At 54.6% G+C, this 27,866-nt stretch overlaps 1 protein-coding gene across 1 annotated transcript in view; it reads left to right on the plus strand.

Moving 5' to 3' along the window:
• Window positions 1-6,756: 6,756 nt before the first annotated feature.
• MAP2K2 (mitogen-activated protein kinase kinase 2) overlaps window positions 6,757-27,866 on the plus strand; it is a 32,267-nt gene continuing 11,157 nt past the window's right edge. Inside the window, exons 1-3 of the mRNA XM_032252243.1 lie at window positions 6,757-7,061; window positions 12,654-12,864; window positions 19,443-19,589. Of these exons, the coding sequence (XP_032108134.1) occupies window positions 6,970-7,061; window positions 12,654-12,864; window positions 19,443-19,589 (450 nt within the window). The 5' untranslated portion in view covers window positions 6,757-6,969. The remainder of the gene's footprint in view (window positions 7,062-12,653; window positions 12,865-19,442; window positions 19,590-27,866) is intronic.

Here is a 27,866-nt window from a genome sequence, read left to right on the forward strand (position 1 = left end):
TTTTTTTTTTTTGAGATTGCATCTCGCTCTGTCTCCCAGGCAGGAGTGCAGTGGCGGAATCTTGGCTCACTGCAACCTCTGCCTCCCGAGTTCAGGCGATTTTCCTGCCTCAGCCTCCCGAGTAGCTGAGACTACAAGTGTGTACCACTACACCCTAATTTTTGTATTTTTAGTACAGACGGGGTTTTGCCATGTTGGCCAGGCTGGTCACGAACTCCTGACCTTAGGTGATCCAGCTGCCTTGGCCTCCCAAAGTGCTAGAATTACAGGTGTAAACCACCTCACACAGCCTTTTTCTTTTCTGGGGGCGGGGGAGAGCGTCTCACTATGTTGCCTAGGTCTGCCTGGAACCCCTGGGCTCAAATAATCCTCCATCCCCAGCCTTCTGAGTAGCTGAGACTAACTAAGATTCTTTTATGCTGTTGTCATTGAGGAATTTTCTGCTGTATCATACTTCTCTGTGGATCTGCATTAGGACATATTTTTCCATTCTCCCATCAAGGGACCCTGTGTACTTCCCAAATTTTTCCCATTGAGAACATTATTGGGTGAGTCTCCTGTGTGCACAAAAGCAAGAGTTTCCCTAAGTCACATGCCCACGATTAGAATTGCTGAATCATTGGCTGGGCACAGTGGCTCAGGCCTGTAATCCCAGCACTTTGGGAGATCGAATCGGGCGGATCACCTGAGGTCAGGAGTTCGAGACCAGCCTGACCAACATGGTGAAACTCTGTCTCTACTTTAAAAAAAAAAAAAAAAAAAATTAGCCAGGTGCAGTGGCAGGCCGCTGTAATCCCAGCTACTCAGGAGGGTGAGGCAGGAGAATCACTTGAACCCAGTAAGCGGAGGTTGCAGTGAGCCCAGATCATGCCACGACACTCAAGCCTGGGGGACAAGAAGAAGACTTTGTCTCAAAAAAAAAAAAAAAAATTTGCTGAGTCACAGGGTGTTCATGATAGGGTTAAATTACTTTCCAAAGTGGCTCGGTTCAGCCGTTCTTTCAGTTAATCCACTGCACAGGTGAGAGAGATAAAGTCGATGGGGCATTGCTGTTTGGAAACAACGTACACATGTGATATTAATACCAGCATATGCCTCCACAAGATAAATGTCACCTTGGATTGAATCTATCAAGAAAGCTATTAGAAATGTATTTCCTGGGAGGAGCAATTTGGGAGACACCCACGTCTCTTCGACCAAGGGACAGAGGTACTCAGAAAAAGTGTTATTGGAAGCAATGATAAGTGAAAATGTATCACGGAGAGAGGCCACAGGGCAACTGTGCTGGGGATGGTGTGAGGCTGGCTTGTAACCTCAGCAATTAAAGCTCCTATTGGCCGGGTGCGGTGGCTCACACCTGTAATCCCAGCACTTCGGGAGGCTGAAGCAGGCAGATCGTGAGGTCAGGAGTTTGAGACCAGCCCGACCAGCATAGTGAAATCCCCATCTCTACTAAAAACACAAAAATGAGCCAGGCATGGTGGCGGGTGCCTGTAATCCCAGCTACTCAGGAGGCTGAGGCAGGAGAATTGCTTGAACCCAGGAGGTGGAGGTTGTAGTGAGCCGAGATGGCACCACTGCACCCCAGTCTGGGCAACAGAGCAAGACTCCATCTCCAAAACTAAAAAAGCTCGTTTTGCCGGGCGCGGTGGCTCAGGCCTGTAATCCCAACACTTTGGGAGGCCGAGGCGGGTGGATCACGAGGTCAAGAGATCGAGACCATCCTGGTCAACATGGTGAAACCCCGTCTCTACTAAAAATACAAAAAATTAGCTGGGCATGGTGGCATGTGCCTGTAATCCCAGCTACTCAGGAGGCTGAGGCAGGAGAATTGCCCGAACCCGGGTGGCGGAGGTTGCGGTGAGCCGAGATCGCGCCATTGCACTCCAGCCTGGGTAACAAGAGCGAAACTCCGTCTCAAACAAATAAATAAATAAATAAAAATAAAATAAAATAAAAATAAAAAAGCTCGTTTTATCGTAAGTGTTGAGAATGGTTGCCTTATAATAAGGCAGCCTGTCTCCTTGAGGACAAGAACACCCAGTTCATTTCTTCAAGTAGCACATATATATCCAGCATCCATATGTCCAAAGGAGACACACCCAACATCCTCTTCGCCCTCAAAAAGTTCATAACAGGCTGCGCTTGGTGGCTCGCACTTGTAATCCCAGCACTTTGGGAGGCTGAGGTGGGAGGATCAGAGACCATGGGTTTGCGACTGGCCTGGGTAAGATTTTTCTCCAAAAAATAAAAAGTTAGCCGGACATGGTAGTATGCACCTGTAGTCCCAGGTACTCGGGAAGCTGAGGCAGGGGGATCACCTGATCCCAGGACATAGAGGCTGCAGTAAGTGGTGATTACACCGCTGCACTCCAGCCTGGGTAACTGAGTGAGACCGTCTCCAAAAAAAAGAAGAATTCCTCAACTGTTCTATGTCAAGAGCAATGCCCACAATACATACAATGAGATATCATCTAGCAAGGAAAGTGAACAAATTTTCGTGACATGAACAATATGAATTAATCTCAAAAATATTATCCTAGGTCCTGGTGCAGTAGCTCACACCTGTAATCCCAGCACTTTGGGTCATTTGAGCCCAGGAGTTTGAGACCAGCCTGGGCCACATGATGAGACCCCCATCTCCACAAAAAATACAAAAGTTAGCTGGGCGTGGTGTTGCGAGCCTGTAGTCCCAGCTACTCCGGAGGCTCATATGGGAGGATGGCTTGAGGCCGGGAAGGCGAGGCTGTAGTGAGCTGAGATCACACCACTGCATTCCAGTCTGTGTAATAAAGCAAAATCCTGTCTAAGACAATACAAAAAAACAAAAACAAAACATTGTCCTAAGCAAAATGAGCTGATACCAGAATGCATGAGTGCAATTCCATTTACATGAAACTCTTGAACAGGCAAAACGAATCTACAGGGACAGAATGCAGAATCTAGTTTTTGGGGGATAGTAGTGGACTTCAGCTGGCTAATAGCAACTCGTAAGCATCTTTGATACCATTGTCAACTCCTTCTTTTTTTCTTTTCTTTCTTTTTTTCTTTTTGAGACAGAGTCTCCCTCTGTCACCCAGGCTGGAGTGCAGTGGCACAGTCTCGGCTCACTGCAACCTCCACCTCCTGGGTTCAAGTGATTCTCCTGCCTCAGCCTCCCTAGTAGCTGAGACTACAGGCGCCCGCCATCATGACTGGCTAATTTTTGTATTTTTAGTAGAGATGGGATTTCACCATGTTGGCCAGGCTGGACGCAAACTTCTGATCTCAAGCGATCATCCTACCTGCTGGGATTGCAGGTGTGTGCCACCCGCCCAGCCTCTCCTTATTTTAATGGTACACCGTTAAACATTTACCAGCTCACCACTGCTGGGTGTAGAGGAAGAGAATGAACTGAAAAGGCAGTGAACAAACTTTCTGGAGTGAGGGGAAGGGTTACATGGGTGTACAGAGTTGTAATAGTTCAAGAGGTTGAACACTGGAGAATCATACATTAATGGCTGAGTGAAGTGGCTCACGGCTATAGGCCCAGTGTTCTAGGAGGCCGAGACAGGAGGATCACCAGAGCCTAGGAGCTTGAGACCAGCCTGGGCGACGTGGGGAAACCCCGTCTTGACAAAAAAATACAAAAATTAGCCGGGCATGGTGGTGCATATTTGTGGCCAGGGACACTAGGGAGGCTGAGGTGGGAGGAGCCCTTGAGCCTTGGGAGGTCGAGGCTACAGTGAGCTTTGACCGTGCCACTGAACTCCAGCCTGGGGCCTGGGTGACTGAGTGAAAACTTCTCTCAAAAAAAAAAAAAAAAAAAATGGCCAAGAACAGTGGCTCACACCCGTAATCCCAGCACTTTGGGAGGCCAAGGCAGGTGGATCACCTGAGGTCAGGAGTTCGAGACCAGCATTACCAATATGGAGAAACCCTCGTCTCTACTGAAAACACAAAACATTAGCCGGTGTGGTGGTGCATGCCTGTAATCCCAGCTACTTGGAAGGCTGAGGCAGGAGAATCGCTTGAACCTGGGAGACAGAGGTTGCAGTGAGCTGAGATCACGCCACTGCACTCCAGCCTGGGCCAGAAGAGCGAAACTCCATCTCAAACAAACAAACAAACAAACAAACAAAAAGGGTAAAATACGATAAAGGGAAAACAATTGCTGGGCAGAACGGAAGGAACATGGAAACGGCCATGTCTCTGAAAGGGTTCGTGCTTATTTGAGGCAAGATGAGCATCCATCTGAATTGTGGGGGGCAATGAAAAGTAAAACCGAAAAACCCAGATTGTAGAATCCCAGGAGCAGCTTTCTCCAGGAGCAGTGTTTTGGTGGTGGTGGTTTTTTTTTTTTTTTTCAAACGGAGTCTCACTCTGTCACCCAGGCTGGAGTGCAACGGCCCGATCTCGGCTCACCGCAACACCTGCCTCCCGGGTTCAAGTAATTCTACTGCCTCAGCCTCCTGAGTAGCTGGGATTACAGGCATGAGCCACCACACCCGGCTAATTTTTGTAATTTTAGTAGAAATGGGGTTTCACTGTGTTGCTGGATTCGAACTCCTGACCTCAGGTAATCCATCTGCCTCAGCCTCCCACAGTGCTGGGACTATATAGGCTAATGGATGTGTAATGACAAAATCTTGGATCACTGCAACCTCTGCCTCCCGGGTTCAAGTGATTCTCCTGCCTCAGCCTCCTGAGTAACTGGGAATACAGGTATGCACCACCACACCTGGCTAATTTTTTGCATTTTAGTAAATACAGAGTTTCACTGTGTTGCCCAGGTTGGTCTCGAACTCCTGACCTCATGATCTGCCTGCCTCGGCCTCCCAAAGTGCTGGGATTACAGGCGTGAGCCACCGCACTTGGCCATAAAATGATCTTTCTTTTAATAAAGTATTATGGCTATTGTAGCAAGCAGTAAGGTGGTGCTTCAAAAAGTTCAACATAGAATTACCACATAATCCAGCAATGCCTCCTCAGAACATATACCCAAAAGAAATGAAAGCAAGGACTCAAACAGATACTTGCCCACCTGTGTTCACAGCAGCACGATTCACAATGGCCAGAAGATGGAAGCCACCCAAATGTCTAGTGGCAGACAAATGGGTATGCAAAATACAGTCCATCCACACAATAGAATATTATTCAGCCTTAAAAAGGAGGGAAATTCTGGCCAGGTGCGGTGGCTCATGCCTGTAACCCCAGCACTTTGGAAGGCTGAGGTGGGTGGATCGCCTGAGGTTGGGAATTCAAGACCAGCCTGATCAACATGTAGAAACCCTCCCTCTATTAAAAATACAAAATTAGCGGGCGTGATGGCACACGCCTGTAATCCCGGCTACTCGGGAGACTGAGGCAGGAGAATCTCTTGACCCAGGAGGTGGAGGTTGCCGTGAGCGGTTGCACTCCAGCCTGGGCAACAAGAGGACAAGAGCGAAACCCCATCACAAATTTTTAAAAAAAGAAGAAAAAAAATTTTTTTTTAACTGCTCCTTTTTGGATCAGGGCTACCCGACTGGAAGTATGCCCAGTGTAGTGAAGTTGGGAAATTCTAACACAGGCTACGACGTGCATGCACCTTGGGGACACCTCCCTCAGTGAAATATACCAGACACAAAAGGACAAAACCTGTGTGATCCCACTCATATGAAGTCCCTGGAATCATCAGATTCACAGGAAGTAGGATGGTGGGCGCCAGGAACTGGGGAGGAGGATAGGGAGTGAGGTTTCATAGGGAAAGTGTTTCAGTTTGGGAAGATGAGAAGTTTCTGGAGGTGGTGGTGGTGATGGTGGTAATTGCACAATCATGTGTACGTGCTAAATGCCGCTGAGCTGTGCATTTAAAAAATGGTTAAATGGCAGGTTTTATGTTATGTGTATTTTATTTATTTGTTTATTTTTGAGACAGAGTTTTGCTCCATCGTCAGGTGCCAGGGGAGTGCAGTGGCGCGATCTCGGCTCACTGCAACCTCCGCCTCCCAGGATTAAGCAATTCTCCTGCCTCAGCCCCCCGAGTAGCTAGGAATACAGGCGCACGCCACCACGCCCAGCTAATTTTTTTTTTTTATTTTTAGTAGAGACGGGGTTTTACCATGTTGGCCGGGATGGTCTCGATCCCTTGACCTCGTGATCCGCCCGCCTCGGCCTCCCAAAGTGCTGGGATTACAGGCGTGAGCCACCGCGCCTGGCCTATGTGTGTTTTATAGTAAATATGTTTTAACATGTGCATAATATATATCATTTTATTTGTCAATTAAATTTTTAAAAACATGTTAGAGCGGCCTTGCTCTGATGAAGGAGGGGGAGTAACTGACACTCCAAGGCGGTGGGCGCTGGGGGCGAGTGTCCACGCTCGCCACAAGATTAAATGGACTCTGGGTGGGTCTCGCTCACCGTTCTGGGGTCCTACGGATTCTCTCGGTTCCAGGCTGGGAACTTCGTGGGCGCTCAGAGGTCTAGCTACTCCCCTGCTCACCTGGTCTAGCTACTCCCCTGCTCACCTGTGCACGCCCATCTCCCCCCACCCCATCCCTCCATCTCCTCGCCTGCGCCCCCCCTTCTCGTGCCCCGTGCGCACGCGCACCCGCGCCGTGGGAAGGTAAGCGAGTGCGCATGCTCCGGGCCCCGCCTCGCGTCGGTGTCCGCCCCTTTCCCCTCCGAAAGGCGGCCTTGGTGTACTGCGCAGGTGCAGCAGCTGGGAGGCGGGTCCATCGCGGCTCCCGAGCCCGCTATCGCGAGAGGCCGGTCCGCGATCTTGTGGCCGCCCCTCCCCTCCCCCGGCCTCTCGGACTCCGGCTTCGGCGCCAGCCTAGATCGGGCCTCGGCGGCGGCGACACCATCGTCTCAGTCCCGACGCCCTTCGGCTATCCTCGGCCCCGTCCCGCAGCATCGCCCGTCCGATCCCCGCCCGCCCGATCCCGGCCCGCCCCCTATGGGCCCCGGCTAGAGGCACCGCCGCCGCCGGCCCGCGGAGCCCCGATGCTGGCCCGGAGGAAGCCGGTGCTGCCGGCGCTCACCATCAACCCTGCCATCGCCGAGGGCCCGTCCCCCACCAGCGAGGGCGCCTCCGAGTGAGTGGGCAGCGATCGGCCGGGGGATCGGGGTACACGGGGCAGGGGACCCTCGGGGGAGCACGGGGCTGGGGGTGCAGGAGGCAGGGGGTTCTTGGGATCGGCCAGGGGGATCGGGGTGCACTGGGCAGGGGACACTCGGGGGTGCACGGGGTGAGGGTGCAGGGGGCAGGGGGTTCTTGGGATCGGCCGGGGGATCGGGGTGCACGAGGCACGGAGCCCTGGGGGAAGGACAGGGCGAGGGGTGCAGGGGCACGGGGCAGGGGGAGGATGGGGCGAGGGGTGCAGGGGGCGGGGGATTCTCGAGGGGGAGGACAGGGCTAGGAGTGCAGGGACCTGTCGAAAGAGGATGGGGCGAGAGGTGCAAGGAGCGCTTGGAGGTGGACGGCGCGAGGGGTACACGGCGCAGGGGGTCCTCGGGGAGGACTGGGCGAAGGGTGCACGGGGCAGGGGGTTCTGGGCCGGTGATGGGACTTTGAGCAGTGAGGTTGGGTGAGGGAAGGTCCTTGTGGTGGAAAAGATGCAGTGTGGGGCTCCTGATGAGTGAAATTGGGATGAGGGAAGTCCCTGAGTAGTGAAGTTGGGGTGAAGGATGGGATCAAGGGTCCCTGAGCAGTGCGATTGTGTGAGGGAGGTCCCTGCAGTGCAGAAGATGGGGCGTAGAGCTTTTGAAAAGTGAGATTGGGGTGAGAGGAGTCCCTCAGGAGGAAAATCGGAGTGAGGGGTGTCCCTAAGAGGAGAGAACAGGATGAGGGTCCCTGAGCAGTGAGATCGGGATGTCTCTAAGAGAAAAGGGGTGTCTCTAAGAGAAAAGAGTGTGGGGCCCCTGAGTAGTGAAATGGGGGTGAAGGGTTCCTAAGAGGAAAGAGCAGACGGGTGCCTTAGTCATGAGATGAGGGTGAGGGGAGCCCCTGAGTAGGGAAATCGGGGTGCAAGGTGTTCTTGAGAGGGGAGGATGGGGTGAGGGTCCTCGAGGAGTGACATCGGGGTGAGGGGGGGGTCAGGCAGCCCTTGAGGAGGGAATTTGGCCAAGCGGGCTCCAGAGGAGAGTGGGTGGTGAGGGGTCCCCGAGTGATGAGACTGAGATGAGGTAGGGGTCCCGGGTAGGAGAAGATGGGGTGGGGGCCCCTCAATAATGAGGGTGGGCCAAGGGAGGTCCCTCTGGGAAAAGACAGGGCGTGGAGTCTCTGAGTAGCAGAACAGCGATGGGTCTTTGAGTGGTGAAATTGGGCTGAAGGGAGGGAATGGGTGAGTGGTCCCTGAACAGTGAAATCTGGGGGATGGGGGGGTCCCTGAGTAATGAGATTGGAGTGAGGGGAGATCCTTGGGGAAAAGATGGGGTTTGGCGTCCCTAAGTAATGAGATCAGGCCAAGGAGATGTCCTTGCAGAGAGAAGATGGGGTGCAGGGGCCCTGAGTTGTGAGATGGGGTTGAGGGGGTCCCTGGGAGGAGAGGATGGGGCGGGTACCTATAGGGGAAAGGATGGGCGAGGGGTGTCCTGCATAGTGAAATGACAGTGAAGTGAGTCCCTGTGGGGGACAGGTGGGGTGAGGGGTCCCTACGGGGGAAAGACAGGGTGGGAGGGTCCCTCAGCCACGAGTTGAGTGTTGCACCTGCGGAGGACAGGCTAAGAGGTCTCGGATGGCAGGGAGTGGTCCTTCTGGGGGCGAGTCCCTGAGTGATGAGGTCGGGGTGGGATGAGAAGGACACCTAGGGAGCGGGGGGAGGGGAGGTCCCTCAGGGGAGAGGATGGGCTGAGGAGGTCCACAGAGAACCAGGAAAAAGGAAAGAGAGGGGAGGACGGGGGGCTCCCAGGGGGTCAGGGTCAAGATATGGGGGGTCCTAGGAGGTCAGGATGGGGTGGGGGACCCTAGAGGGATCAGGATGGAGGGGCTCTATGGGGGTCAGGATGGGAGTTCTGGAGCATCTCAGGACAAGGAGGGGTCCTAGGGGAGTCAGGACATGGGGGCTCTAGTGGGTTGAGGATAGTTCTAGGGGGTTCAGGATGGGGGGTTTCTGTGGGGGAGTCTAGTGGGTCAGGATGGGGGTCCTGGGGGGTCATGTTGAGGGGATTCTTGAGGGGTCAGGACGGGGGTCCCAGGGGAGTCAGGGTGGGCATCTCTGAGAGGGCATCTCCTGCTTGTGGCGGTGCCTGGTGTGTGGAGTCCCCAAAGCTGGAAGCATGGTAAGGGGACAGGGAAGGGGGAGTGTGAGGATTGAGGAGGCGCAGGGGTGACGGGACCCTGCTGACCCCTGAAAGCAGAGGTGGAGATTCTAAAGCGAGTGGACTGGAAATCCTCGTGAGTGGCTGACCCAGTGCGGAAGCTTTGAGGAGGTGGAGGGCGACTGGAGGCCTGGGTGAAGGAGTCTGAGAAAGAGGCACGCTGCGGGGGCAGGGGGCGGTGGCAGAATCGCACTGCTCCAGGATGAGGGAGGGGACTGGGTATTGGAGGCACATGCTTGTGGGGTCACGCCAGGGTGACCTCTGCACGCTGCTCTGCACGCTGGGGTGGAACAATCCCTGGGGCCTTTGGCCGGGGTCTGGGTGCCGTGCCTGTGGTGTGACCCCACGAGAACCTGGTGTTGGGAACTGTGGCATGTCTGGTGGCCTCCCCTGCTCAGGGGCCGGCCCTCTGTGGCCCAGATGAAGAAGACTCTTGATGCCATTGTGTGCGAGTCAACACGGTCACAGCTAGACACAGGAACCTGCTCCTCATTCTCCACACAGAACTCACCCAGCCCATTCTCTTCCATGAGGGATTTGATTTCCATCCCTTAAAGGATCCCCCAAGGCAGGAAGCCAGCTATGGGGACCCCAAGGTTTTGATTTGTTTAATAACCGAAGTTGAGTTGCCACTAAGTTTAATCTGGATTAGTCAGCTAAGTCCAGAACGCATTTTCCACGCTCTGAGACTTGACACCTTCCAAGTCTCCCGTCAGAAGCACTCAACCGTGGCCAGGCGCCGTGGCTCACGCCTGTCATCCCAGCACTTTGGGAGGCCTAGGTGGGTGGACCACTTGAGGCCAGAAGTTCAAAACCAGCCTGGCCAACACGGTAAAACCCTGTCTCTACTAAAAGGGCTAAAAAAAAAAATCAGCTGGACATGGTGGTGTACGCTGTAATCCCAGCTACTCCTGTGAGTCCCCCTGCCCCTGTGAGTCCGTTCCCTGCTGCCTGGGCCTCCGGGAGTGAGGTGAGAATGGAATGAGATGGTGTTGTGCGGCCCAGGAAGCAGAGCCCAGGACCCTGCCTTCCAGCGAGCTCTTTGCGGGACCAGCTCTGGCTCTGTCACCTCGTTTCTGGCCTGTGGGCCCCATGGCTCACGATTCTTCCAGCTATAGGTGAATAGTGGTCGAACATGGGGACTGGAAGTTTCCAGATGCAATCAGCAGTCCACCCCTTCTTCATTCCCTGCTTCAGTCCCCTCTGTGGCTGTCTGCCCTGGCTTCAGGTCCTTCCAGAATCGGGACCGCTAGAGATGGCCTGGTCTTCCAGAGAGATGTTTAGAGCTGCACTGTCTGGTTCAGTAGCCCACAGGCAGCGCTAAAAATGAAAATGGCCCAAATCCACAAGAGCACAGGCGCCATGTTGCCATTGTCGATTTCAAAGGTATAAGAAATCTGCGAAGCATTCATTCATTTTTCATATTCGTTGTATGTTGAAAATGATAACATGTTTGATGGGTTACATCACATGTGTTATTAAAATTAATTTCAGCCAGGTACAGTGGCTCACGCCTGTTATCCCAACACTTTGGGAGGCCGAGGCGGGCAGATCGCTTGAGCCTGGGAGTTCAAGACCAGCCTGACCAACATGGCGAAACCTCGCCTCTACTAAAAATACAAAAATTAACCAGGTGGGGTGGCAGGCATTTGTAATTCCAGCTACTCGGGAGGCTGAGGCAGGAGAATCGCTTGAACCTGGGAGGCGGAAGTTGCAGTGAGCCGAGATCACACCCCCGTATTCCAGCCTGGGCGACGGAGTGAGACTCTGTTTCAAAAATAATAATTAATTAAAAATAGCCAGATATGATGGCCCATACCTGTGATCCTACCTGCTAGGAAGGCTGAGGTGGGAGGATCAGTATTGGATGAGAGTTGGAGGCTACTCTGATCAGGCCACTGCACCCCAGCCTGGGAGACAGAGCAAGACTCCGTCTCTAAGTGAATAAATACATGAAATCAGTTCACCTGTTCTGTTTAAACGTGGGTACTGGAAGATTTCATTTTGTACGCATGGCTTCCATTCCATTTCTTTTGCCCGGCGCTGAGTTCATGTGTGCATTGAACTCAATTATCTATCGCAGAGAAGTTGTTACTCCAGGGTCTGGTTCCAAGTCAAGGCATTTGTGAAAACAGCTTACTGTTGAAATTTCCTCGGAAATTCCTTGAATCACCCAATAAAGTGCAATGTACATGCTTGTTTAAATTTTTAAAAAATGTTTATTGTTTAGAGACAGGGTCTTGCTGTGTCACCGAGGCTGGAGTGCATTGTCGTGATCATGGCTCACTGCAGCCTCCACCTCCTGGGTTCAAGTTATTCTCCCGCCTCAGCCTCCTGAGTAACTGGAACTACGGACATATGCCTTCATCCTCGGCTAGAAGGTCTTGGCTTTGTTGCCCAGGCTGGTCATGCTTTTTTTTGAGACAGCATTTTCCTCTGCTGCCCAGGCTGGAGTGCAATGGCAAGATCTCAGTTCATTGTAGCCTCTGCCTCCCAGGTTCAAGCAGCTCTCATACCTCAGCCTTCCGAGTAGCTGGAACTGCAAACATGCACCACCGTGCCCGCCTGATGCAGCTTTTGCGCTGCGCCTTCTGCCTTCCCTCTTGATTCTCATTCTGTGTTCTGAGGCTGCTCAGAACACTTGTTCCTGTATTTCCTGAAAAGACAGGTGTCCTGGTCCGGGCTCCATTAGACCCATCCTGGTTTCCTCATCTCCTCCCGAGGTGGTTAGGAAGCTTGCTCGTTAGGAAGGAAGCCTCCTGTGCGATGGCTCACACCTGTAATCCCAGCACTTTGGGAGGCCAAGGAAGGCAGATCACTTAAGGTCAGGAGTTCGAGACTAGCCTGACCAACATGGTGAAACCCCGTCTCTACTAAAAATACAAAAACTGGCTGGGCGTGGTGGCATGCGCCTGTAATCTCAGCCACTTGGGAGGCTGAGGCAGGAGAATCGCTTGAACTCGGGAAGCAAACGTTGTGGTAAACTGAGATTGTGCCATCGCACTCCAGCCTGGGTGACAGAGGGAGACTCCATCTCAAAAAAGAAAAGAAAAGAAAGGAAAAAGACGGAATCCTCCTGGGTCCTCTGAGCTGCCGCTTGTCGTCAAGGTCCTGAGGTCCGCTAGACTTGGTAGACGGGATCAAGGCAGCATCCTTAGTTCCTGGGGAGCTGCCCTGGATTCTGATCATTAGTGTGTCTGCTGGGGGCACACAGCATGGATCCCTCTTTCCTTCTACACCGTAAACCCTTCAAGTGCAGGAATCCAGTCTGTGTCCTCCTGGGGGCCGGTGCGCCACGGCCATGCGGTAAACACGGCCAGGTGGAGTCATCCCGTGGATGCTAACCCTGCCCTGGGGGCTCTCTGCAGGGCAAACCTGGTGGACCTGCAGAAGAAGCTAGAGGAGCTGGAACTTGATGAGCAGCAGAAGAAGCGGCTGGAAGCCTTCCTCACCCAGAAAGCCAAGGTCGGCGAACTCAAAGACGATGACTTTGAAAGGATCTCGGAGCTGGGCGCAGGCAACGGCGGGGTGGTCACCAAAGTTCAGCACAGACCCTCGGGCCTTATCATGGCCAGGAAGGTGAGCGCTGTGGGGCGGGGAAGGTCCCCCTGGAAACAGGAGGCAGGCTAGAAAGGCAGCTAGGTCTCCGCGTTCTGACGGGCTCCAGGTTCCATCCCTCATCCCTACGAGGTACTCTAGGTTCTGAGAAAGAGCTCAGCTTCTGGGCAGATGGGAACGGTGCTGGCCACACCAGCCACACACAGCTGTGCCCTCTGGTGACTGCCTTCTGCCCTGGAGGGCGCTTAAAATCCACATTCCCAGAAAGTTAGGAAGTGGGGATTTCGGGAATATGAGTGTGTTAGGGTTCGCCAGAGAAGCAAGCGAGGAGGCGTGTGTGCGTGTTTGCATCTGTGCATGCAGCGGGGGTGACATGAGATATCAGGCCATGTTTTTGCTCCGCCTTCTGTATGTTTTTGAGATGGAGTCTCGCTCTGTCGCCCAGGCTGGAGAACAGTGGTGCCATCTCGGCTCACTGCAACCCCTGCCTTCCAAGTTCAAGCGATTCTCTTGCCTGAGGCTCCCAAGTAGCTGGAATTACAGGCACACACCACCATGCCCAGCTAAATTTTTTGTATTTTTAGTAGAGGTGGGATTCACCGTGTTGGCCAGGCTGGTCTCGAACTCCTGACCTCAAGTGATCTTCTCGCCTCAGCCTCCCAAAGTGCTGGGATTACAAGTGTGAGCCACCGTGCCTGGGCAGGCTTTTCCCTGCAGGACTTCAGCTGATTCGCTGAGATTCACCCACACTGGGGTGGAGTAATCTGCTTTGCTCCGAGTCTGCGGATTTAAAGGTTAATCACATCTTAAAAACATACCTTCCCAACACCCTCTAGACTGGTGTTTGACTACTGGACCCCATAGTCTCACCAAGGAGACACATAAAGCTGGCTGTCACCCCACGCTTTGAGAATCTGCAATCTTTGGTGCTGGCGGCCCCCAGGCTCAGTCATCCTTGCTTCTGGGCCATGATGCAGCCTCTCTGCTGTATGTTTGAGAATGGCACCCATGGGATGAGGAAGGGTGTGAACACTTGGGGATAGTGACTCTTAAACACATAAGCGGAGGATTTCATGTTGACAGGGTGTTCAGCTCCTTACCTGTGTTCTCCCAGACATAGAACACTGCCTCTTCCGGGAAGCCCACCATCCTGTAGTTTCCCAAGCGGGGGGAACCTAGCTGCCCCCAGTAAAGTGGGTCCCTGAGGGTCCCAGCATCTCTTGAGGGCCCTGCCATCCTCAGCAGTAGTGGCTCAGCTCCCACGGGGATTTAGCTCTGCAGCTCTGTCTTCTTGCGTCTAGAGCTCCGCCCTCCCTCCCTCCTGAAGTCTGCAGCCGTGGACCTGCTATTTCTGTCCCTGGACTGCAGGCAGCCGCTTCCAAACCAGAGCAGCCCTGGAAAGCTCAGGTCCGCCTCTGCCCAAAGCACCGGGAGGAAAACGGCAAGCGTGTGCTTCACACGGCCACAGAGGGGCCTTGAGACAGAGTGCCAGTCCCCGTGTGTGCCAGGGACCCTCGGGCTTCTCAGGGAGCCCCCGGTGGTCCCTGATGGGCTGGGCAGTGGACACGAACCCAGTACCCGCCGCATGAGCAGCTCCTGCTCCCGCTGACAGGCACAGGGGTGGCCGGGGCCACCGGCAGCTTTACGGTAGCCCGGGAAGGGCCATCTGGGCCTTTAATCCCGAGGGCAGGTGTGGCTGGGCAGGTTCTGTGGTTTGGTGGGTAGTGATGTCACAGCCTCGAGGTTTCCGTACTGTCCTTCCGTCACGAAAGATGTCAGTCACCTTGGGGGAGGCGGGGAAAGGGCACACGGGACTTGGTGCTATTTTTGCAACTTCCTGTGCTTCTGTAACTCTTTCAAAATTAGGTTTTCTTTAAAGTGCCCAAAAACTCGGGGGCGGGAGACGATGCATGGAGCACGAGGGCGCAGCGTCTCTGGCTGGTATTGCAGGTGGGGCTGCAAGGGTTCCTTTCGTCGCATTTTATTTATTATTTGCGTTTTTAATTAATTATTCATTTATTTATTTTTGAGACGGAGTCTCACTCTCACCCAGGCTGGAGTGCAGTGGCGCGATCTCTGCTCACGGCAACCTCCACCTCCCATGTTCAAGCGATTCCCCTGCCTCAGCCTCCTGAGTAGCTGGGATCACAGGCATGCGCCACCATGCCCGGCTAGTTTTGTATTTTTAGCAGAGACAGGATCGCTCCATGTTGTTCAGGCTGGTGTCGCCATTGCACTCTAACCTGGGCGACGGAGCAAGACTCCATCTCAAAAAAGGAAAGACAGTGTTTTTTAATCCTTCATCCACTGTGCCGGGTAGAATTCTGAAATTCTGCAGAGGACGGTGTGAATTCCACGCAGAGTTGGTACAGAGTTAACTGCAAACAGACGACCTTATCAGATCTCCACACACAGCTTCTCGGAGGCCTGCATGCACCCCGCTGTGGGGCCAGCGGCACTGGTCCCTTTGGTTGGCAAGGGTTGTCCCAGCCTGTGTGATGTGCTCCAGGAGAGCAAGGGACCCATTTGAAGGCCTGAGGAAACCAGTGTCGGATGTTGTTTTCCTTGTCTTGTTTTGAGACAGGGTCTTACTCTGTCGCACCAGCTGGAGTGCGGTGGCATGATCACAGCTCACTGCCTCCTCTGCCTCCCAGGTTCAAGTGATTCTTGGGCCTCAGCCTCCCGAGTAGCTGGGCTACAGTTGAGCACCACCATGCCCAGCTAATTTTTGTATTTCCAGTAGAGACAGGATTTTACTATGTTGGCCAGGCTGGTCTCAAACTCCTAGCCTCAAGGAATCCACCCATCTTGGCCTCCCAGAGTGCTGGGATTACAGACGTGAGCCACCGTGCCTGGCCCAGCTTCAGTGTTTCAGGTCATGCTTGCTTTTAAATGCCTTCTTGGCTTGACCATGGCCTCTGACCCCTCTCCGCTGGAGCAGCGTCCCTGCGTTACCTGGGCGGGGGGAGATGCTGGAGAGCCTCATGCTTATTACGCATCTGCGGCTTCTTTGAATTCCCCATACTCACAGCAGGGATGGGTTTGTTTGGCCTTGCATCTGAGTTCCTCCGCTCCGCCATAGCTTACTTCCGGGATGGCAGTCACACGGCCTGCCCAAGGCCACCTCACTGTACCAGCTGCTGTCTCACAGGTGACTACCTGAGTCCAAGCCGATGCCAATACCTTGACATGTGTTCTCATTAAAATCGAGCAGCAGCCCCATTTTACAGTTGAAAAAAACCGAGGCTGAGTGAGGTCAGTGCCTGAATTGGATTTGAACCCTTGGATCTGCCCTGACTCGGGAGCAGCCAATTTTTTTTTTTTTTTTTTTGAGTTGGAGTCTTGCTCTGTCACCTAGGATGGAGTACAGTGGCACGATCTTGGCTGCAACCTCCGCCTCCCAGGTTCAAGCAGTTCTGTCCCAGCCTCCTAAGTAGCTGGGATTGCAGGCATCCGCCACCAGGCCTGGCTAGTTTTTGTATTTTTAGTAGACACTGTGTTTCACCATCTTGGCCTGGCTGGTCTTGATCTCTTAACCTCGTGATCCACCTGTCTCGGCCTCCCAAAGTGCTAGTATTAAGGCATGAGCCACTGTGCCCGGCCTTGTGTGTGTTCGTTTTTTTTAAATCTCTTATAGAGATGAAGTCTTGCTGTGTAGCCCAGTCTTGAACTCCTGTGCTGAGGCGATCCTCCCACCTCAGCCTCCCTAGGCACTGGAATTACAGATGTGGGCCACTGTGCCTGGCTCTCTGCTGATTTTTGACAACAACTAATTCAGAATGTTTGGAAACATAGTGTGGGCCACACTTGACTCTTGGCTCCAGCCAACCCGGGAGCTGTCAGTTTCTGATCTGTGATTTACAACGTTGCTGAGATCATTCCAGACGCAGCCCTTTGGGGTGACAGCCTGGTCCTCCTCTCCCCCTTCGGCTCTCTCAGACACTCAGTGAAGCCCTTTCCCCCTCTTTCTACTCTGAATCCCCCAATCCCACCCCACCCTCGACTCAAATTCCTCACTCTTCTGTAGAATGAGGCTTCACCTCCGAGCCAGGCCTGGGTTTCTGAATTAACCCCTGACACATCCGTATTTAATCACTTGTTAGAGCTGGCATGGCTGAGCAGTGGTGTCCCGGAAAGAACACGAGCCCTACTGTCCCCTGAGGCCAGCCCCATCCTGACTGAGCGGCTAATGCCACCGGGAACTTGGCTCCGAGGCTCCGCATCTGAGCTTTCTCCGTCAGCAGGACTGGGGCAGTACGCCCGTCCCCTGGGGTTGGGTTGTCAGGGCGAACTGCAGAGGGTGCAGGGGCTCAGAAACACCCCCTCCCTTCCTGTCTGTCTGTCTTCCTTTCTCCCGCATACCATCAGTGGTGGCCACCCGTTCATCTGGAATGCCTGCTGGACGGGCCCCAGGTATTCCAGAACCATTAAAACAGATCACACCGCAGCTGCGCTGTGCAGACCTCTGCTGTTTACTACAGCTTTCCAGAAAGCCTCTCGCTTCCGACGGCATTTCACGTTAGGGGCTCCCGGGTTCCAAGGCCCCTGGGATTCCTTCCAGGCCTGCCAAGTCTTGTCTGCCACTTCCTCTTCTCATCCGAAATCACCGCTCGCAGACGGACAGCCGAACACACGTGCTTTCCTGCTGCTTGTCACTCACCTGTGGCTCCTTTGAAGTTTCTCGTCTGGAGCTATGCCATCCAAGACAGCAGCCCCGATCAGGTGTGGCCACCAGGCTCTTAATATGCAGTTAATCCAGATATGCTGAACGGGGAAGACACCTCCCAGGCTTCAGGGGCTTGGTGTGAACACAGATGTGGCCATTTCGAGTAAATGTCCCGACCACCACGTGAACTTCCCAGCCTCAGTACCAGGCCCTCGTGGAACAGGAGCGGGCATTAGCACCTCTCAGATACAGCCTGGCTAGAGGGGGAGCCTCCTGGGGTGCCGGGGTGACCCTGGGACCTGTGGGGGTCACCGTGAGGGAGCGGAGCCGAGGGGCCTCCGACTGGAGCTGGATTCTGCAGGCTGGCCTGAGGGAAGAAGCCAGAGTGAAAGGGGCAGGCGGTGCCAGGGCCAAGTCAAGGTGGGGAGACGCTTTACCTGAGGAGCGGCCGGGCGAGGGGAGCTGGGCACCGTGCCCCTGGGCCCCGCCATGCTTCTCAAGGTCACAGGCCTACAGCAGGGGCGCTCCCCTCCCACACCCTGTGCTGTGGCGATGGTCAGCCTCCGCTGCCCCGTACGCAGCACGGGCTCCTTCATGCCTCCATGCCCGTCGACAGGCGGCTCTTTGTCCTCTGCCCAGGACACCCTCCCCCATCTCCTCCTCATGACGGCTCTGTCTTTCCTTGAGGCCTGGCTCCAGTGTCACCTCCTTGCTGCTGCTCCCCGTGCACCTGGGCTGATTCTCCTTGGCGGCATTTCTGCCCCATCAGGGTGGTTTTACCCATGCCTGTTCCTGTCCTGACCCTGGGTCTCCTCCAGCTCCAGGCAGGAGCCGCCTCTGTTTTTAGCTGCCCCAGCACTGACTCTGCACAGCCAGGACTGCTTTGCCCCCGTGGTGGATGAGTGGAAACCATGTCTTTTTCTTGTCTTATTGCTGTGGCTAGAGGGGACGCTTATTCGCCCCGGTGCTGGCCCAAAGCCTCAGGCCGCTACTTGCTGCACTGGGGGTCCTGGCTCTCCTGGGGCTTGTCCATGGGGTTAAGAGTGCCTGTGATGTTTTATCTAATGTCCTTTCTGCATTTTTTTTTTTTTTTTTTTGAGATGGAGTCTCACTCTGTCACCTGGGCTGGAGTGCAGTGGTGCGACCACAGATCCCTGCAACCTCCACCTCCCAGGTTCAAGGAATTCTCCTGCCTCAGCCTCCTGAGTAGCTGGGATTACAGGCACCCGCCACCATGCCTGGCTAATTTTTTTTTTTTTTTTTTTTTGTATTTTTAGTAGAGACGGAGTTTCACCAGCTTGGCCAGGCTGGCCTTGAACTCCTGACCTTGTGATCCACCTGCCTTGGTCTCTCAAAGGGCTGGAATTATAGGTGTGAGCCACCGCACCCAGCCCATCACAGTTTTACAGTATTCCATCACCCCAAAAACAACCCTGTCTACACAGCATTCACCCACATCCCCTCCAGCCCCCAGCACCCACGCATCCCCCACCCTCCTCTCTGGATTGGCCCATCCTGGACATTTCGTATAAATGGGATCACGCACTGTGGCCTTTTGAGTCTGGCATCTCTCACTGAGTGTGACATCCTCACGGTTCATCCATGCTATGGCCCGGGTCAAGGCCTGGTTCCTTTTCATGGCTGAGTCCTGCTCCGGTGAGGGGCTGGGCTGCCCTGGGTGGATGCCTGGGTTCTTTCCGCCCTCCTGCTGTGAATCGTGCTGCTGTGTGCACTTGTGGACAAGTCTCAGCATGGATGTACATGTCCACTTCTCCTAGACGGACACCTCGGGGTGGAATTACTGAGAGGAGAGGGCGGGGCTGAGTTCGTCTTGACCGCTGTTGTAAACGCCTGCAAAGTGGAGGCCCCAAATGCCCTCATCCCCTTTCCGGGTGCCCCTAAGTGGCTGGTCTCACCCCCTCTCTCCTGGCAGCTGATCCACCTGGAGATCAAGCCGGCCATCCGGAACCAGATCATCCGCGAGCTGCAGGTCCTGCATGAGTGCAACTCTCCCTACATCGTGGGCTTCTACGGGGCTTTCTACAGCGACGGGGAGATCAGCATCTGCATGGAGCACATGGTGAGTGCGCCCGAGGCCCGGGCCAGCAGTGGGCAGGGCAGGGCCCCCACTGGAACAGAGGCTCCCTTTCTCGGCCCCTTTCCTTGAAGACAACAGTGCGCCAGCTTCCAGGGGATTCTTCTCAGGGCAGTTGCTGCCGTACAAGCATGTGTATATAGATGCCTTTGGTTTGCTTTGGTTTTCTGAGATGGAGTCTCGCCCTGTCGCCAGGCTGGAGTGCAACAGCGCGATCTCCGCTCACTGCAACCTCTACCTCCCGGGTTCAAGCCGTTCTCCTGCCTCAGCCTCCTGAGTAGCTGGGATTACAGGTGCCTGCCACCATGCCCGGCTAATTTTTGTATTTTTTTTTTTTTTTTTGGAGACGGAGTTTCACTCTTGTTACCCAGGCTGGAGTGCAATGGCGCGATCTCGGCTCACCGCAACCTCCGCCTCCTGGGTTCAGGCAATTCTCCTGCCTCAGCCTCCTGAGTAGCTGGGATTACAGGCACGCGCCACCATGCCCAGCTAATGTTTTGTATTTTTAGTAGAGACAGGGTTTCACCATGTTGACCAGGATGGTCTCGATCTCTTGACCTCGTGATCCACCCGCCTCGGCCTCCCAAAGTGCTGGGATTACAAGCGTGAACCACCACACCCGGCCTAATTTTTGTATTTTTAATAGTGACGGGGTTTTACCATGTTGGCCAGGCTGGTCTCAAACTCCTCACCTCAGGTGATCCGCCTGCCTCGGCCTCCCAAAGTGCTGGGATGACAGCCGTGAGCCACCGGGCCTGGCTGATGATTTTGTTTTTAAGCACTCACGCCCTCCTCGCAGCTTTGCGTTTTCTCTTGCTGTATCAAGGTGTCACTCTCTGACAGCAGAGAGGGGAAACACTCCCATTTTGGGAGGCACGCAGGTTGTTTCCATCTCGAATAACATGGCACTGACTTTCAGGCAAACCTGTGACATGAAGCCCTGTAAGGGAATTGCTGGGTTCCAGGCCATGTGCAGTTAAAAACTGATCACTATCAGGCTGGGCACGGCGGCTCATGCCTGTAATCCTAGCACTTTGGGAGGCCGAGGCAGGAGGATCGCGTCAGCCCAGGAGTTCGAGAGCAGCCTGGGTAACATAGTGAGGAACCATCCCTATCATCTAAAATGGTAGCTGAGTGTGGTGACAGGTGCCTGTTTTAAAATTTTTAAAAACACTTAGAAATGGGAATAAAAGTAGTTCCAGCTACATGCGAGGCTGAGGTGGGAAGATCACTTGAGCCCAGGAGGCTGAGGCTGTAGTGAGCTGTGATCACACCACTGCCCTCTAGCCTGGGCGGCAGAGCGAGACGCTGTTTCAAAACAAAACGGATTACTATTTCTAAATCGCCTTCTCAGGCAGGTGTGGCGGTGTGAGCTTGTCGGGGTGGGCCTTTGTGCCCCCAGCTCAGATCTGCGGCGTCACCGTCTCTAGGCTGGGGCACGGGCACCCCCTCTGTTGACTCTGACGTGCCCCCTGGTTAAGACACTGTGGCATTGAAGCCCAGAAGTGGGTGGGATTGGGTGTAACAAAAGGAGAAGTGGCCAGAGCTCGAGGCCCCGGAGGAAACGCTGCCGACCCCACCAAACCGAGCCTGGCAGGCATCAGACCGCCCGCCACACGGCGCCCTTTGCAAAACCAGAATGCCTGGGTGACACCCTGCAAACGTGCGATTCCCTTTGACAGTTTCGTAATGAAGGCAGGAAGTGAATTTGAGCAAGGACCCCACGGAGCCATGTGACCCGAGCCAGGCAGCACCCGGCTTGGAGCCCCTTTCCCCGCCTTCGAGGGAGACCTGGTGTCTGCCCTGCTGCTCGCAGAGTCATGGTGCTGGTGGCATCAAAGGTTGAGGAAAGGATGAGGAAGCGCTTTGTGGTCTGAGGAGCCCCCTCGGTCGTATTGTGCTCCCCCTTCCTCCTCCTCGCCTTCCTCCTCTTCCCCCTCCTGCTCGAGCCCGGCAGGCAACCTCGCTACTCAGGAGCTCTGTCTGTGCTCCCCTCGTGTGGCTGACTCAGCTCTCGAGCCCCCTGCTTCCCACGCAGAAAAGGGAGAGCGTCGCAACCCACCCCCACCTTCTGTTCTTGGTGAATTTAAAGTGGGGGTTCCCAAGCCGGGCGCGGTGGCTCACAGCTATAATCCCAGCACTTTTGAAGGCCGAGGTGGGCGAGTCACAAGGTCAAGAGATCGAGACCATCCTGGCCAACAGGGAGAAACCCAGTCTCTACTAAAAACACAAAAAAAATTTGCAGGGCGTGGTGGCGCACGCCTGTAATCCCAGCTACTTGGGAGGCTGAGGCTGGCGAATCGCTTAAACCTGGGAGACAGAGGTTGCAGCGAGCTGAGATCATGCCATTGCACTCCAGCCTGAGCAACAGAGCGAGAACACATCTCAAAAAAAAACAAAAACAAAAACATGACTCACACCTGTAACCCTAGCACTTCGGAAGGCTCGGGTGGGCAGATCAGGAGTCCATGACCAGCTTGGGCAACATAGTGCAGCCCATCTCTGCAGAAATACAAAAATCAGCCAGGCGTGGAAGCATGCGCCTGTCATCAGCTACTCGGGACGAGAGTGGCTTGAACGCTGGAGGCGGAGGTTGCAGTGAGCTGATTGCACCACTGCACTCCAGCCTGGGTGACAGAGCAAGAAAAAAAAACATGGAGCATGTTGATTTGAAAGCATCAGGTGAGCCCTGACGGGGCAGCACCTCAAGGGGGACATCCCGACATCCTCGCCGGTCCTGTGGCTCCTCTTCATGCTGAACGATGCCTTCAGAATTCACCCGAGTGAATTCCGTGGCGGGGCCTGCTCAACACCTGTGTCATTCCCTCCCAGGCCTCCCCAGTAAGCCAAGGCGGGCAGCTTAGCGCCGAGGCTAAGGATAGGCGCCCAGGTCAGGCCTCCGCCCCACCGCTCATTCTCACTGCAGGACTTGGGACAGGACTCTTGCCGCTTCTGCTGTGAAATCGAGGGAGGTAGTAGTCCCTGCTGGGGTGAGGACCACGTGAGCTCCTCCCGGGACGGCACCCAGCACACACGGGGTGTTGCATCCGTGTCCTGGCTGCTGTGGCCATTTCCCTGTATTTCTACATTATTTCCCCATATTTCTATGCCATCTTTATTTATTTATTTTTTTTTTAATTTTTTATTTTTTTTGAGACGGAGTTTCACTCTTGTTACCCAGGCTGGAGTGCAATGGCGCGATCTCGGCTCACCGCAACCTCCGCCTCCTGGGTTCAGGCAATTCTCCTGCCTCAGCCTCCCGAGTAGCTGGGATTACAGGCACGCGCCACCATGCCCAGCTAATGTTTTGTATTTTTAGTAGAGACGGGGTTTCACCATGTTGACCAGGATGTTCTCGATCTCTTGACCTCGTGATCCACCCGCCTCGGCCTCCCAAAGTGCTGGGATTACAGGCTTGAGCCACCGCGCCCGGCTCTATGCCATCTTTATTTTGCATTTCTTTCTTTCTTTTTCTGGAGGGTGGGGAGTACAAGGTCTCTCTCTGTCACCCAGGCTGGAGTGCAGTGGCATGAGCCAAGCTCACTGAAGCCTGACTTCTTGGGCTGAAATGATCCTCCTGCCTCAGCCTCCTGTAGCCGGGACAACAGGTGCGCCAGCACACCCAAGTAGTTTTTAAGTTTTTTGTACATGTGAGATCTCACTATATTGCTCAGGCTGATCTTGAACTCCTCGGCTCAAACGATTCTCTTGCCTCAGCCTCCCAAATTGCTGAGATGACAGGCGTGAGCCGCTGCGCCCAGCCATGTATGTATCACTTGTTGGTGACTGCAGCTTAGGAACAGTGGGGCCGGCTGCTTCCCTGGGGCCTGAATCTATTACTGGATAACTCGGGGCAGGAACCCAGAGGACAGCGGGGCATCATGGGACGGGGGCAGATAGCCGGTGGCTTACGGACCTCGTAGAGGTGTCCTTGGCCTTCCTAGGGGTCTAGTCAAATCCGAAGAATACCCGTCCTTGTTCTGCGGTAATGGAAAGTAGACGTGTCCATCAGTAAGGGAGTGATTAAAGAATGATATTTGGCTGCTTTGCAGTGGTAAAGTGAAATCCACAAGGGCATACTGAATGGGAACATCCCCCAAGTCCACCGTTAGTGTGGGGGAGGGGTGGATGCAGAAAACAACATAGTGCGAGCCTGTCCATTGATTTATCGTATTTCCAAGTCAGCGTCTTGCTGCGTTGCCCAGGTTGCAGTGCACTGGTGCTATCCTCTGACCTCAGCCTCCTGAGTAGTTGGGGCTACAGGCATGAACCACCACGCACAGCTAATTTATTTGCTTATTTTTGTAGAGAGAGGGTCTCTCTATGTTGCCCAGGCTAGTCTTGAACTCCTGGCCACAAGTGACCCTCCTGCCTCGACCTCCCAAAGTGCTGGGATTATAGGTGTGAGCCCACTTTGATGTTATTTTAAACTCTGGCTGGGCAAACAAGCCTTTATTTTTTCTGAGATGGAGTCTTGCTCTCTTGCCCAGGTTGGAGTGCAATGGTGCAATCTCGCTCACTGCAACCTCCGCCTCCCGGGTTCAAGCGATTCTCCTGCCTCAGCCTCCCGTGTAGCTGCAATTACAGGTGCGCGTCACCACACCCTACTCATTTTTGTATTTTTAGTAGAGTCGGAATTTCACCTTGTTGGCCAGGCTGGTTTTGAACTCCTGACCTCAGGTAATCTGCTCGGCCTCCCAAAGTGCTGGGATTACAGGTGTGAGCCACCGCGCCCAGCCTGCAAGCACGCCTCTAATCCCAGTGCTTTGGGAGGATCTCATGAGCCCAGTAGGTCGAGGCTGCGGTGAGCGATGACTGAGCCACTGCTCTACAGGCTGGGCGACAGAGTGAGCCCTGGGTCTCAAGAACGAAATAAAGTCTGTATTTCCAAATGCACAGCTAGATCTTCGGGCCAGGTAGAATGGCTCACTCCTGTAATCCCAGCACTTCGGGAGGCTGAAGCAGGACGACCTCTTGAACCCAGAAGTTTGAGAGCGGCCTGGGCAATGTGAAGAACCCCTATCTCTATAAAAAATCAGCGGGAAGGCGCCGGGCACGGTGGCTCAAGCCTGTAATCCCAGCACTGTGGGAGGCCGAGGCGGGTGGATCACGAGGTCAAGAGATCGAGACCATCCTGGTCAACATGGTGAAACCCCGTCTCTACTAAAAATACAAAAAATTAGCTGGGCATGGTGGCGCTTGCCTGTAATCCCAGCGACTCAGGAGGCTGGGGCAGGAGAATTGCCTGAACCCGGGAGGTGAGGGTGCAGTGAGCCGAGATCGCGCCATTGCACTCCAGCCTGGGTAACAAGAGCGAAACTCCGCCTCAAAAAAAAAAAAAAAAAAAAAAATCAGCGGGACATGGTGGTGCGCCTGTGGTCCCAGCTACTTGGGAGGCTGAGGTGGGAGGATCACCTGAACCCAGGAGGTCGAGATTGCAGTGAGCCAAGATCACACTACTATGCTGTAGTCTGGGCAACTCCTGTCAAAGAGAGAAAGCAAGAAACAGACAGAGAGGGAGGGAGAAAAAAGGAAAGGAAGGAAGGAAAAAAAGAGAGAGGGAGATGATCTGAACATTATAAGTCACACTTCCGGGGAGAATAGTGGAAGTGACGATGGGAGATCTGGGTTATTGATCAACACTTGAGTTTGGGTTTTTTTGTTTTTTTTTTTTTGAGATGGAGTCTTGCTCTGTCGCCCAGGCTGGAGTCCAGTGGCCCAATCTCGGCTCACTGCGACCTCCGCCTCCAGGGTTCAAGCGATTCTCCTGCCTCAGCCTCCTGAGTAGCTGGGACTACAGGCGCCCGTCACCACACTGGCTAGTTTTTTGTATTGTTTAGTAGTAACGGGATTTCACCATGTTGACCAGGCTGGTCTCAAACTCCTGACCTCAGATGATCTGCCCACTTCAGCCTCCCTGAGTGCTGGGATTACAGGCGTCAGCCACCGTACCCGGCCTACATTTGAATTTTTTATAAGACAAATGTGTTCATATACTACCTGCATAACAAAATTACAGTTACAAGAACATTTTCAACATCGCGCGCGCGCGCACACACATGCACGATGAAAGTGTGTGGTCATGCACAGAGTGAGATTTGGGGTCAGCAGTGCGCAGTTGCAATATTCCCTGCACCACATCCTGTCTCTGTGACTCAGACAAATTGCTTACCCTGCCAGACTTGGGTCTTTAGGGCTGGAGACCTACCCTTCGCAACCCAGGGCAGTTCTGCCTCCCAGGAGACACCTGGCACTGTCTGGGCACATTTGCGGTTGTCTCGACGAGGGGGGTGTGCTCCTGGCGTGGGGTGGGTGGAGGCCAGGGATGCTGTTCAGCACCCTGCAGTGCCTGAGACGGCCCCACCCCAGAGAGTGAGCTGGCCCCGATGTCGCCGTGGAGAGAGACGGCTGCAGAGAGAGCGAGGCTCCTGTGAGGCGTCTTCCGCCGGCTCCTGAGGTTTGCAGAGGTGCACTCAACCCGCCTTAATCTCCTGGGAAAGATACTTTGAAATTCCTCCCTCAACAAACATTGATTGCAACCCTGTGGAAAGCGAAGACTGAAAGGAGCCATCTGGGGGTCCAGGCTTACACGATTTCGTTGCTTGCGGTGGTCTGTTTTTCACCACCCTGCCACTTTGAAGTTGTTGGTTTCCTTCTGGTTTTTGTTTTTTTGAGACAGGGTCTCGCTCTGTCACCCAGGCAGGTGAGCAGTGGTTCCATCTTGGCTCACTGCAACCTTGACCTCCTGGATTCAAGGGATCGTCCCACCTCAGCCTCCCGAGTAGCTGGGACTACAGGTGTGCGCCACCACACCTGGCTAACTTTTGTATTTTTTATAGACGTGGGGTTTCACCATGTTGGCCAGGCTGGTCTCGAACTCCTGACCTCAAGTGATCCGCCTGCCTCAGCCTCCCAAAGTGCTGGCATTACAGGTGTGAGCCACCGCGCCCAGCCCACATCAGTTTCTTTTTTAAATAATTCTTTTAAGGTGGATTGATAAAAACCGAGAATAGAAGCAGCTTCCCCCTGTCCCAGTAGCTCCTCCTAGGCTGTCTGAGGCTCCGCCACACCCGCCTCTCAGCCTCTGTGACTGTGTCTTCAGCCTGGAGCTGGTGGATGGAGTCACGTGTGTGCTCGAGAGGCCTCAAAGCATGTTGGGTTTTCCAGAACTTCCCTTAGCCTTTTTCTCTGGGCCCAGCTGGGCAGAAGTGGCCAGAGAGCAGCGACCCGGGCATCCCCGAGTCTGGGATTTCTCCCCTGCCTCCTCCCTGCCACGTGAATGAAAGCCATCCCTGGGAAGGCTGGGCACTGTAGGAGTCCTGGAGCAGTGTGGGGGGGAAATCCTGGCTCCCCACCGCCCGCCTCTAGGCTCCCCCGCCCGCCTCTCCAGCCTCAGTTCCCCTTTCCTCTCTGCTCAGTGCAGAAGAGACACACGCCAGGCATGTGGCAGTGGAAACTCGGCCTGTCCCCCCCCTTCTGTCATGGGGGTGGCCTGGCATGTGTGTACAGAGCCTCTACCTCTGAGGAGGCACCTTGGGTGGCCCCAGGGCCTGGGGTTTTGGCGTTCAGGGGCTTTGGTCCCCAGGTTTGTTGCTGGGCAGCCTTGGGCAAGACAGGGAATTTCTGTTTCTTTGTTTGTGACTTGGATACAGGGCCACACCCAGGGACTAGCCTACCTGGGATGACTTGTTTCCTGGCCCTCCGCAGGATGCCCCGCACAGGCTGTGGGAGGGGCCGTGGTTACCGTCACCTGGGCTGGCCTCACTGGGGTCCCTCCTGCAGTCCACACACTCCACCGGCACCCGGTCCCACTTGGCCTGGCCTTTCCACCCTAGACGGGAGGGACAGGCACAGAGCAGGTGCCCAGAAGTGGAGCCGCAGGGCTCAGCTAGGGAACCCTGTGGGGATCTGGGCAGGCACACGCTAACCTGCCGCCGCCTCCTACGTGGGGCAGCGCCCAAGTCTCCTCTATGCCCTCATGTTCCCCTTCCCTTCACATGCTGGGAAGAGGACCCAGGCCCCAGAAGCTGGTTTCCAGCCCGGCTGCCTCCCATGCCGCTCACACCAGCCCAGTGTGCAGGCTGCAGGGAGTGCGGCCCCACGGCTGGCTGAGCACCCGGCCAGGACTCGGGCTGGACCCGGAGCAGAGCCTCTGCCCCGGCGACCTCAGGAGGGCAGGGTTACGCAACTGACTGGGGATGAGACGGGAGGCGGGGGCACCCTGGGCCCTGTTCCTTCCCCACCTTTGGGGGTAGGAAGGCG

Source organism: Sapajus apella, unplaced genomic scaffold (assembly GCF_009761245.1).
Source record: "Sapajus apella isolate SASKATOON/1434 unplaced genomic scaffold, GSC_monkey_1.0 scaffold77, whole genome shotgun sequence".
NCBI lineage: Eukaryota > Metazoa > Chordata > Mammalia > Primates > Cebidae > Sapajus > Sapajus apella.